The sequence below is a fragment of the Parasteatoda tepidariorum genome, chromosome 2, assembly GCF_982258835.1.
Source record: "Parasteatoda tepidariorum strain Cologne lab strain chromosome 2, Ptep-v5.0, whole genome shotgun sequence".
NCBI classification, from domain to species: Eukaryota; Metazoa; Arthropoda; class Arachnida; order Araneae; family Theridiidae; genus Parasteatoda; species Parasteatoda tepidariorum.
The window spans coordinates 96,829,019-96,842,457 of record NC_141756.1 but is presented as its reverse complement, the minus strand read 5'-3'; the positions used below and the strand labels follow the sequence as shown (position 1 = coordinate 96,842,457).

General features: G+C 30.6%; 1 protein-coding gene across 1 annotated transcript; it reads right to left on the bottom strand.

Moving 5' to 3' along the window:
* Positions 1 to 4,242: 4,242 nt before the first annotated feature.
* Positions 4,243 to 13,392, bottom strand: LOC107449366 (CST complex subunit STN1). The gene is made up of 5 exons (XM_043052057.3): positions 13,075 to 13,392; positions 10,386 to 10,487; positions 7,872 to 7,967; positions 6,579 to 6,743; positions 4,243 to 4,522 (listed from the first exon to the last, which is right to left on the bottom strand). Exons 1-5 carry the CDS (start codon positions 13,154 to 13,156, stop codon positions 4,449 to 4,451), a joined length of 519 nt encoding a protein of 172 aa, XP_042907991.1. The 5' UTR covers positions 13,157 to 13,392; the 3' UTR covers positions 4,243 to 4,448.
* Between the last annotated feature and the right edge of the window lie 47 nt (positions 13,393 to 13,439).

Below are 13,439 nucleotides of genomic sequence, written 5' to 3'. Positions count from 1 at the left end.
AAAAGGGTGTGCGTAAAATAAACATCCCGAGTAACTTTTCATTAAATAATCGGATTTTCACGTAAAGATTAGATTTTAATGGGTTCAAAAGTCATATATTAAATGTGCTAATTAATAATTGCAGACGACATTTTAATGATACAGTCGAACTCGTTTATAACGATCTCGGATTTAACGAGAACTCGGATTGAACGAGGAAAACGAGAATATTTGGTTGGATCAATGTTAAGTCTATGGAACAAAAGTCGCTTTTAACGAGCAAGACCCGGTTTTAGCGAGCAATATTTTTCTGTCTTGCATTCTTTTTTCTCAACTTTCTAGTCTTTCTGTCTCATCTTTTTTTTAAAATGATAAAAAATGCGCTCGAAATAAAGAAAATAAAAAAATATATAAAAAAAACGCGAACTGAAACTTAATTGAAAGAGGCAGGGAACGAGTTCAACGCAAGCTAACAAACTATTTTAAATATGTAGATTAATGAAAAAATTAAATGTTTTGGTAAGAATCTTTTCTTTATTTTTCTTTCCGTTTATTGTTTCTTTCGTTTAAGACTGTAGCGCAACTAGAAATTTTTTGTTGGTTGGTGGGGGGGGGGGGGTAATTGTCATTAAATTAAGAAAAGTATTTAATTAAATTAATTAATGTAATTAAAGTAAGTAAGTATTATTTAAATTTCAAGTAAACTTAATCATTTGACTTCCCTTTTCTGGTTTCAAGCCTGCCTTAAGGACCCGTTTATTACGAGCACTCGGATTTAATTAGTACAATGTTACGGTCCCTTTGTGCTCGTTATAAACGAGTTTGACTGTAATAAATTACGAAATCATCAGACACAAAAGCATACTTTCTCTGAACAAATATATTCGCGTGCAGGTCGTCGGGCTACCGAAGCGGGGGTGCCATCCCCCCTGCAGAAGATCAAAATTGTGATGGCATGTCTTCGGATCATCCTCAGGGATGTTTCCCAGACCGTCGCCAATAGCCCATTGTGCAGCTCTAGTGCGACGTAAATGAACAACAACAACTGAACAAATATATCTCATTTCCGCAGATTTGGAATTCTGATATTCAAATCATGGAATCACAATCTGGAAAATATGGTCGCAATAGTTTAGGCAGGGAGCAGTCGAAAGTTGGGAACTCACTTTTTGCGCAATTCGCTAAATTTTAAGCGAATAAAAAAAAAAAAGTTGCACATAATTATAAAATTCGTTAAACTAAAGAAAATTATATTTAAAAACAATTTTTATAATAATTCATTATTTTATCTAAAAGTAGTCGAAACATTTTTGTAACGTAAACAAATTTTGCACCATTTTAAAGTATGCAATTTTACAAATTTCATATAATTTTTTGTATTTTGTTGTTGAAAATTACATACTTAACTATGTAATACCTTACAATTGAATTCCTTTCTTTAGAAAAAATATATTATAATTTTACATGGAATTATATTCGGATAAATAAATTTTATAATTGTGAGCAAAAACTTTTTGATTTGCTTAGCAATTTCCATAGAAATATGCAAAAAGTGAAATTAACTTGAAGAGGTGCAAATTTTTAATTGCTCTCCGGTATAAATTATTGAAACCATATTTTCCAGATTGCGGTCACCCTTCCCCCAGATTTAAAGGGTCAGAATACCAAATCTGTCGCAAAATTATTTTTTTTAAAAAAATACGTTTATTCTGAGAAAGTATTTTTTTGTGTCTGATTTCATAACTTAAAATATTGTCTTCTTAATTATATATTTAAAGTTAAGTCCTCGAATTATTAAGGCTGAGAATGTGAAGATTAAGAGAGAGTTATTCTGAGCGTTCACTTTTTATTTTGCTCTCAGTATATCAAATTTGGCCATTTTAATGTGAGCTGGATTAGAACATCCGACTCCCCCTTATAAAAAAAAATTATTCATTTGGTCTAAAATGAAACTCATATTACATTATAAAATATGCCGATTTTTCCACTTTAATTTTTCAATCTAATGAAATTTTTCCATTGACAAGTATACGTAACTTGAAATAATACATTTAAAATCAATTAATTAAAGTGACTTATCCTATCATAAATAAAAGCTCCACTATGTTGTAACAACATTTTCAATAATCTATAAATGGGGTGGGGGAACAGAAGTTAAAACTAATTTAATAAAAATAAATTATTATTTTTTATATCTCGTGAAGTGTTCAAAACTTCTCTGGGGGATTCTTGTTTCTCTCATAGTGAACACTGAAAATGAGACATTGATGTAACTCCTTATCATCTGGTCCCGCAGTGGACTGGTCGTTAAGACACGGTTCCCAGCAGATCACTGAAGTCAAGCATCACTGGCTGCGGTCAGTGTGCGGGTGGGTGACCACTTGGATCAATCTGCGTAGGGACCGAGGGTGTGCGGTATTGGTCCTCGTTAAACGGTGCTACCGTAAAGTGCTCGACTTCGCGCAGGTCGTCGGGCTACCGAAGCGGGGGTGCCATCCCCTCCGCAGAGGATCAAAATTGTGATGGCATGTCTTCGGATCATCCTCCGGGATGCTTCCCAGACCGTCGCCAATAGCCCATTGTGCAGCTCTAGTGCGACGTAAATTAACAACAACAACCTTATCATCTGATTGGTTTATAAAAAATATGTCAATCAAGAGACCTTTCTGTGGAAATAGTAGTTATCGGCAACGTCAACATTCATTTATGAAAAGGTACCCCACCATAGTATCGAGCTAACAAGTCTTATATACTTGTGAATTAGAATTATATTTTTGTAGTGGTAGATTACAGTAATTCCCCACCAGAATTATATCTGTGATAGAATTCGATGAACAGATGCCACTAGTTGATTCATTGCCGTTTTGTGAGAAGCCGGGAGAGCTGTATTAAGATCACCGTACTTTTTGGGCCCTGATATGGAGAGCTGTATTAAGTTCATAGCCGTGGTCGCTCCTGTGTTGCTTTATATCAGTCGAGTGTATAGGTTTCGTGTGATCGAGACTGGGAAGCAACAGCGTGAGGAGGACAATGTAGCAGTTACAAGTAACAAGTCAACTGTTCAATGTAGACTATCCTTTAAAGTAGGTGTGTTCAAATCGTAGTGGGCGTTTCTGACAAGGTAGACGTGTTCACATCGCGTCCGAAGGCAATATGGGAGGAGTAGATATCAAGAATGTCAACCTTTATCTATGAAAAGGTACCCCACCATAGAATCTAGTAAACATGTCTTATATACTAGTGAATTAGAATTATATTTTTGTAGTGGTAGATACACTTCACTCTCTTTCATTAGCCTTCCCGTTTTACTGTAACAGAAGTTTCCACAAAGGAAAATTTAAAAGTTTCAAACTTATTTTATCTTCATTATATAGAGAAAAAGTATTTCTAATTGAAAAAAGACAAAATTATAGGGAGCAGTTAGCAATCCCCAAGATGTTTCAGAAAAGAAAAGGATGCTCTGACACGTCAGTGAGGAAAATCAATTTGTTATACTTGTTTATATAAAGTTTCTTCCTTGCTCTAGCTTGGTATTTCAGGTCTCAGCGATTCATTGACTATGTAGGTGGTCCGTTAGAAAAAAGCATTGGTCATTTTGTGATGGGAAACTGGCAATATTCAACTTTCTTTTTTGTTTCTGACGGATTAAAATAAATAAACACAATAGAAATTTAGTTTAAACCATGATCTCGTGTAAGAACTTACAATCGAATTAAAATGTGTAAAAAAATATTTTTAGATTTTTTTTTTACCTTGGTGCTTTGTGTTGCCCCCTAACCTCTGGTGCCCTACGCAGATTCTTAATGGTTAATCCGGTCCAAGAACTGCACTAGATGTTTTAACTCCTTTTAATTAATTGCTAAATAAATTTGACGTAAAAAAATTTATATTTTTTAATTTTTCAATTTCCCGTTTCTTTATTTAGAGTCAAAGCTTAACTTATTAAGAAAATTTACAGGCACACAGTTCTGGAACTTCTCAAACCAAATATTTTACTTTTAAAAACAAATTGCAGAACTTTGGAAAGTTGCAGGCATTCAACATACTAAAGAAAATTGCCATATGATAAATTCAAAACGACAATAGATGTATGTTACATTACATGTATGCATACATGTAACATTATTTTTTCAGTTATGGATGAATGAGGTAAAAATAATGCTACATTCATGCATGTTTAACAAACAATAAGGGAGTTAAATTATCCATGTATTTTTACTTAGTAAAATTCGAACTATTTTAAATTTTTCTAAGAACAATATAAAAATTTTCCATTTTTATTCTTACAACACTTCCACAAAACATAATATTTACATTTACATATCATTTGAAATCCATAATTTAAAAGTTGATCATACATTAGTTACTCCTCTTTCAAAAAAATAAAATAAATAAATAAATAAAAAAAATAAAAACATAAGTAAAACAAATTGTAATCTGGCATAAAACTTTCATTTGATTTCAGATGCCTATTTTATTTCTTGCTTAGTTGCAACAACATCCAATATCCAAAGTGATTCACTGTCTACATTTGGTGCCATGTCTAAAGATAGTCAAGAGACATAAAATTGGTAAGTAATCCAAAATAGAAATTAAATAAAGCAGTCAGTTTAAAATAATTCAAATAGGGCAATAATAGAATAAACTAGTATATAGTTAAAATTGAAACTAATCGCAAAAATCTGTAGAAACTACTAGAAAACCTGTAACAGTTAGAAACATAGATTTCGAAACAACATTTTAAAGCAATAAAGATTATTACAACATACAGGCACTAAAATTTACATTTTTAAACTGAATTGTGATTTCTTTTGAGCTGGTGAGTGGGTCAAAATAAATAGTAGGGAAAGAAAATTATTACATAAAAAAAAAAAAAAAAAAAAAACCCGTGATGGTTCAGGGGATAGAGTGTTCGCCCTCCAATGAGGTGAACGGGATTCGAATCCTAGTGATGGTGGGTCAATAATTTTTTGCGAGATTGGAAAAAGTAATAAAAAATATGAAGAGAGCAAGATCACCTGCATTGCCAATATCAAAAAAGTGGCATGTGATTTTTTTTTAAAAAACAGAATGAGAGTAACATTTGGTTTAAGAGGTTGAAATTTGCTTCGGATGTATTTTAAAGGAGACCTAATAAATTAATGTTTCTTTTAATTTGCTTTATAAATTTATAATTGCTTTAAAGAAAAAATCATATTTTCCATAAAATTAGTAAATTGGTTATCTTAGATTCAGATTGCTTGGTTTTTGGCTGACAATTTCCTTGCTTTCCTCCTAAGACAAGCTTAATTGAAGAAAAATAATTATAAATATTCAAGAAATAAAATTAACACAACTTCCAAGATGTAAAATTATTTTTTAAAAAGTAGTAGCAATAAACGAGATGTGAATAATTTGCTCATAGCAATTTAGCCCCAGACTTTATGCCAGTGAACATTTTGCCATGAGAACATTTTGCCTTGATTTGAAATTAGACACTTATGAGAGTTGTACAGTAGAGAACCGATTATCCGGAACGATCGGGACTATCGCTATTCCGGATAACTGATTTTTCCGGGTTTCTGAATCGCTACAAGAAGCCGTTTTTTAGTGTCAAACCCAACTAAAAAAATATATATATTTGGAAATAATCTTAAAAATAAGAAAAAACGATGAGGTTATACACTAATGATTATTTCTGAAATGATGGTAAGGTAAACATCTTTCAAAAAAGAAAGAAAAATCCTAAAATCTTATGAAGAAAAAAAATTTTTTTTTTAAATATTGCGGGAAAATTTATCGAATTTCGTTCCGGTTTTTTGGTTTTCCGGTTTTCTGATTTCCGGATAACGGGTTCTGTACTGTATATTAAATAAGTTACCTAATTACAGGAAAAATCTACACAGAGCAAAAAAAAAAAGAAATTTCTGAATAACTTTCAATTTAATAATCATATTTTAATGTTCACAAGTTTGCCAATTTTACAAAATTAAATGCACGCATTTATGTCTATCAGAGGTTATCTAACATGAAATAAATCTCTGGAAAAAAAATCTAAAATATTCTTTAAAATAAAAATTAACATAGTTAAAAAAATACTTAAATAACTTAAATTTGAAGCATGCCATGAATAAGTAATATCAAGTATCCATAGCTCATTCTTATACCTTTTTTACCAACTAAAATTTTTTTAAATATTCAGTGGCAAAGAAAATGGGAATAAGTAATTTATTCAAAAAAAGTATTTTATGTCATCATGAATATTACGTACAAAAAAGTAATTTATTCATGTTTTTTCCTTCAATTTTAAATATAATTGCTGCATTTTGATATTTCATCAAATCACAGAGTTAAAAACATCACCTGAATTGATTAACCAACTAAGCACTAACACTTAAAAGCTTAGACAATGGTCAAAAGAAAAAATAAACTTATCCATAAATGTAGATGAAGAGGATTAATTATTCAAGAGGACCTGAATCCTATGTTCCCCTCTCCGGCTAAGATACCCATGTTAGGCTTTTCTCTGTTGAAATTCTTTATTTTGGTAAATTTATTACATGCATAAATCCACACCATGCATAAATCTATGTGTATAAATCCACATATATAAAGGATACAATGGTGATGAATTTCCAGTTGCAGTTTTCCTTTATACATTTTGACACTGCCTAAACAAGATATTAAATCTCCATGATCATACTTATCAGCTTCCTCTAATTTAGATTTATCAGCTTTCTTTAACATGGACAATGCACACTTCTTCAAATCACTAGACAAATTTCCTGTTCATTTATTAACAAGTTATTATTATTATTATCATAAAAATATATATATATGGTGGTATAACATTGTGGAGTAAAAAATAAGGATTTATCATAACACACATTACAAAAAGGAAAAAAAAAAAAAAAACCCAGATTTACCAATGTGTAAGATACTTCAACATTTTCTATATTGGTTTGATTTAAATTTTTCATTTGGGGGAGGAAAAGAACTAAACTATATTCATACAGCAAAATGCAGAAAATTTAAAACTTTGATATATGCTGGGATTCAATAATTATTCAATATATATATCAGAATTATTAATGTCTGAGTAATACAAATGAAAAAAAAAACTTTTTTTTTCATTACATCTCCAAATATTGAACTTTTTATGACAGTTAATCTAGATATTTTAGTTTTAGTAGTTAATCTTATTACTGATTCAATAAACAATTGTATTCTTTCTTTTGTTCTTCTAATCATCAAATATTTAACTAAATCTTTTCAAGGATATCTCAAAATAGAAATTGATATAATTTTTGAAAGGGACCCACTTTGATTAAAAAGTACCCAGAAAATTTGGGTCCTAAGGACCAGTACTTTACAATATACTAGTACAACACTAGTGTTACACTACTAGTACAACACAATATACTAGCACACACCTATAATTTGGTTTAACTCACTTTTAAATTTTTTATAATTTTTATTTGGCTTAATTTTGCTTTTACTCGTATCCGAAATTTCACGTGTTACAGCGTTTAGATTTAATTGATTTGAAGTGGATTGGATGTGAGATATAGTAGAACAAGAGAAAAGATGTCCTAAACCTTACAATTTCATATGGATCAAAAATAAATTACAACAAAATTGCCTTTGTTAAATAAGCACACAAGTAAATGCTTAATGCATACTTTTACATTTACTTAAAAAACAACAAAAACAAAGCATTTTTTTGTGAATGGCCTAATCATTCAAGTAATATAGACAATAGATGTAGAAATAATGCTTCAGATAAAAAAATAAATAAATAAAAATAATTAGTAGTAAAACAGTACATGAAATAAAGCTTTGTAAATATATTTGCCGTTCTCATGGAATAATGAAAAAGTCTTAAGTTTTTAAAGCTAAAGAAAATAAATTACCAAATTCTAAATCTTTTTTCAATTCTTTGACTTTTTCTAAAACAGGTAATTCTTTGTGCCAAAGTAGACAATCTAAAACTCCAGTTCCATCATCAACTAAATAAAAAATAATAAGCAAAAAAATTATTGATTTCTATCTCAATTATGCAATATTTAAACATACAAAAAATATATTATTTAACAATAAAAATATTAAAATTGAAAGAATTACACTCCAATTATCTGCAAGAACTGAGTGATACAACAGCTACAGATTTGTAAATTCTGCGGATCATCCATAAAATCATACGCTTACAATTAAAAGAGTTATTTTAATGAATTTTTGTGTAAAATATAGCTGCCTTTTATTAGCAGTTGGCATACCTTTAAAATATTTTGTCATGTTGTGACTAAATATTTTGTACTCCCATTCTAATCCAATTCTTTGTTTTGTAAGAACAAAGAATGTTATATATATTATATTATATTTATATATTAGCCGACCAGCTGGCAGAGTTGCTACCGTGCCTGACTGCGGAGTCGATGGTTGCGGGTTCGAATACCGCTTGGGGCATGTATGTTTCTTTTACTCTCTGTGTTTTATGTCCTTTCTTCTCTGTGATTGAATGAATGTAACCCGCCCTATAAACGGGTTGTGGTTCTATGACGTGGGCGACGCTACTCCACCGCCGTGGTTTAGCCATAGGTGCTCACTGTGTAACGATAAGAGAGTAGCAATTCTGGTATTTCTGAGGCCAATGGGAAATAGACCCAAGTGCCTGCCATTAACCAAAATAAAAAAAAAATTTATTATATATATATATATATATATATATATATATATATTACATTTATATATACAGTCGAATTCGTTTATAACGAGCTCGGATTTAACGAGAACTCGGATTTACCGAGGGAAACGAGAATATTTGGTTGGATTAATGTTAAGTCTATGGAACAGAAGTCGCTTTTAACGAGCAAGACTCGGTTTTAGCGAGCAATATTTTTCTGTCTTGCAATCTTTTTTTCAAAATGATAAGAAATGCGCAAAAAAAACCCAAAAAAACTTCAAAGTAAGCTAACAAACTACTATTTTAAATATGTAGATTAATGAATTAATGAAAAAAATGAACATTTTGGTAAGAATCTTTTCCTTTATTTTTTTCTTCCGTTTATTGCTTCTTTCCTTTAAGACTGTAGCGCAACTAGAAATTTTTTGCTGGTTGGGGGGAGATAGTTGTCATTAAATTAAGAAAAGTATTTAATTAAATTAATTAAAGTAAGTATTAATTAAATTTTATGTAAACTCAATAATTTGACCTCCCAACACAATTCCCTCTTCTGGTTGCACGCCTGCGTTAAGGACCCGTTTATTACGAGCACTCGGATTTAACGAGTACATGTTACGGTCCCTTAGTGCTCGTTATAAACGAGTTCGACTGTAATAGATATTTTAAAATGTACTGCTATTATTCATTTTTAAGAGTATTTCAATTATAATCATAAAATTTAATTAATCATAAACTTAAGTTTTTTAAAATATATTTAAAAAAGTAAAATTAAAAAAATTTAGCTACATATTAAAAATGAACCCTGTTAAAAAGCTTTTGAAATTAGCTATAATTATTCAAAATTTTAAATTATTTAAGAACTCCCCCAGCCATTTGTCTGGACTCGTGACGGTGACAATGGCAACGAGGTATAACAATTTCAAGTAGGGTTCATGTTTAAGGACAGGTTTTGTGAGAGAAAGCGATTATTTTTCCTCGCTCTATTGTTTTAGGCTTAGAGTGAAGAGAAGCTACCCTCCCTGAAATGCGCAATTCTTGTTTCCATAGTAGTAGCACTTTGAGGAGGGGGGAGTTCTTACCATAGACAAAATATAGAACTACTTTAGGTTCAGCTCCCTCAATATTTTTCATCAGTCTATGTCAATATTCAAATCTAGTTACATCTCTACTAATGTAAGTTGGCTCCATTTCACTTATAAAATATAAATGAACTAATAATTCAAACAAGCCTCAATATTGTGAGAATAGTCTGATATTAATGAAATTAATTACATTTAGCAAAAGTTTATTTTTACTCAATAGTTATAATACTCTAAAGAAATTAACGTTTCTTTTAGTAAGATACTTCAACAGCAGAATAAAAAGAATACAATTGTCTGATGTTATACATAATTATAAAATATTCATTTTTAGTCAAGAAAATCAAGACATTCTATATGTTAAGATTCTTCGGATTAAAAAAAAATTACATCAAATAATTATCGCATTCTTAGTTCATGAAAAATTTCAGCATATTTAACATCAATGATATTGAAAGAAAATAATAAGAATTGATTTTCTTGAGTCTGGGATATGAGTTCATTAAATAAGAATTACCTATCTTTCTGAAAAATTTTTTCCCATTGTACTTTTGCTTTGTAAATTGAAAATAATACTTTTGCTTAGCATAATGAAATGATTCATAATAAATACTTTATCTATAAGAAAAACATTCAGTTTTTCATTTAAAAAACTGATTAATTACCAGAAAACACTGATCTTTGTTGATGCCTTATTATTCCTGTAATAATACCCAAAACCTGAGCTTTCATCAAAACTTTAGAAGTATCCAATAAAGGTGAAGCATCTATAAGAAAACAAAAAACAATTAGAATGAATTGTGTAAATTAAGTAAATAAACAGTCAAGTTTGTTAAAACACCCAATTCACAATAGCATAAAGAATTTTCTTTATTTTGATGCGGTAGTTATAAGTTGGACCGTGGTAGTCAGTGGTGTAGTTTTTGGGAGGGTTTGGGGGACAAAACCTCCTCTAAAATTATACATTACTTAACTAATGAGCTAATTGGTTTGGTAAGTAAGATGCAAACATAAAAATTTTTCATTTTCTCGAAATTTAAACATTTGGAATATATATATATATATATATGGCTGCAAACTTGTACGGCTGTTGATAAAAAAACTTCTTAGTAGTAACAACATTATAGCTACTTGACACATTAAATCTTCAATTTTAAAGTTTCAAAAAATAAATTTTTTTTCCAACCTACTATGACAAATTAATAATTAAAAAATATGTAAATATGATCTATTTGTTTGTTTACTTAGCTCTAAAATGTTTAATTATTAAAACCTTAACTTGTTCATTTACTACCACTTTGTAAAATCTTTTTCAGCGTCCATACAAGTTGGCAGGTATATATATACATATATATGTCAGAAGGCGTAACCATCTCCTAACATACAATAAAACTAAGTCACTAGTGGTAATCCAGTGGTTAGAGAATTGGGCTCTGATCGGAATATCTCCACTAAGACCCACAGAGTACATGCTCGGAAAATATGTGGAGTCGAAAGTTCTGTGGTCGTTCCCTGAGCAGTACCATGGATTACAAGGATCTGGAGAAAATTTCCTTCTCCTTCAGACTTTGGCAAAATTGTAGAAAGGGCCTCACAAATGAGGGGCTGTCATCTATCCTGGAAGTTCTGAGCTAAGATGTACTTTCACACTTCTGGTGCTTTTCACCTTCCTGACTTAATTAGCAAAGGTCAATAACTGGCTCTCTTGGCTTGTCCAAACATCAAAAAGTTAAAAGCTAATACATAAATTAGGTGACAAAATAGCAATAGAAAAAGCTTTAAGTATAATAGTATGAAATTAGCTGGGATAGCCTGGTTGGTAGGGCACTGAACCCATGACCGAAAGCTCGTGGTTTCGATCCCTGCCGGCAGAAGACTCCCAGTGCAGTAAATGCTTACTGATGCAAGTTAAATCTGTCGAGTCGCTAAGTCCTCTTTGTTCCCATAACAAATTAATACCTCTAGGGGTACTGGTCCAGGAGTTTCCTTTTCTTCTGGATTGGTTCAAAATTACAAGGCTACGGAGTTGAACATTAGTAGTCGTAAAACCGAAATTGGGTCGGCTGTTCAACGACGGTTATAAAATAAAATAAAATAGTTTGAAATTGAGCAGTGATAGCTCTGGAGATTCTCCTTCTAACGAGGGGAACCGGGTTGGAATCCCAGCAATGGCTGGTCGATACGAATTCCGACCACAGTGTTGACGTAAAATATCCTCAGTGTTAGACGGACCATAGGTCTCCTTGGTGCCAAGCTAACCATGGGGGTTTTTTAAGACAAATTTCACCCAATACTTGATCCAGGAGTTCCCTTGCCTTCTGTATTGGGTTCAAAATTACAAGGCTATGGAGTTGAGCATTAGTAGTAGTAAACCCAAAAAAATTGGGTCGACTGCTCAACAATGACTGTAAAATAAAAAAATAGTTAGTGAATAGTTTGAAATAACTTTTGACATCATTGATTCCTTGAACTCTTATTTTAATAGCAAGCTATTAAGAAAGGAAATAAAAGAGCACACAGGATAATCAAAAGGAGCTTTCTTTTGAAATGTGAAGTGCAGGGTAATACCAGATACAAAAGTTTTTTTTTGTAAGCATGAAAATAACTTGGCACGTAGTCAACCATTTATGTTTTCCTTAAAAACATATTGGATTAAGATTGTCACAAGGAAATATTGTAAAATGATATTCGTTTTTCACTTTTTGATAAGGAAAATACTTAAAAATGACTTATATTTTGCCCTTAAATGCATGATATAGGCCAATCTAATAGCCAAAAAATGTTTTCCCTAAAAAATTGCCACAATAATTACTAGCAATTTTTAATTGTTATGGACAAATCAATTTTTGCTCATAGATTTATAACCTGCAAACTTGTTTTGTATAAAGAATTGCATGAACTATAGTCTGTGTGGCAAGAATTATAGACTGTAAGAATTTTGCTTTAATATTATTATGAAAATTTTTAATAGCAACATTCAGAAAAATATCTTAACAACATTGAAATAGTTTAAAATGTTCATGTGGAAATGCTGATGTCATAGACCTTCAATGTATCAAAATTTGTGAATGACTGCATGCAATAAATAAATAAACAACAATCTGTGCACTAATATGTCTGGATCATTAAAAATCTACAGAAAAATCAGCACATCCTTTTTATTTTAGCAATTTCCTTGTTATTTCAGAAAATATGGAAAATGACTTATATATGAGATTGTTTAATAATAACAAATCGCGATAAATATAAAAGGAAAATTGAAGATTTCATACATAATAAAAGATCCACGTTACAATGCCCAATTCTAGGGACAACTTATTTTATACTCTAACCAAAAAATCTATATTTTTATACCTGTGACTAGGTTATGAACATCAGAAATGAATACTTTTTTATAGGATGCAGAAGAAATTAAATGCATAAGTCCGAATGCCATTTTAAGGTAAGTTTATTAAAAATTAACCTTAACAGTTATTAAATATTTATTCCTTAAAAATATCCTAAGAAATGCCCTCTATAAATCGGAATAATGATTTAAAAAAAACTTCATTTCCATTGAAATAAGTTTTTTCTATCTATGGTTTTCATTTCAAATCATTTTAAATAAATTTAAAAACTGAAGTCCCTGCTACATAAACAAAAACAACTAGCAGACGAATTATAAATTGCGCCAGTTTTTGCGGTTGTGAACAGTTTTGAATCTAGTTGTGAATCTAGTT

Excerpts from the sequence above, each read along its gene's own strand:
- LOC107449366 (XM_043052057.3), bottom strand. The coding sequence starts at position 13,156 with ATGGCATTCGGACTTATGCATTTAATTTCTTCTGCATCCTATAAAAAA. Across the intron at positions 10,488-13,074 it reads TGTTCATAACCTAGTCACAG|ATGCTTCACCTTTATTGGAT; the intron begins GTATAAAAATAT and ends GTTTTCTTATAG. Across the intron at positions 4,523-6,578 it reads ACTGGAAATTCATCACCATT|ACATGGCACCAAATGTAGAC; the intron begins GTATCCTTTATA and ends GACTATCTTTAG.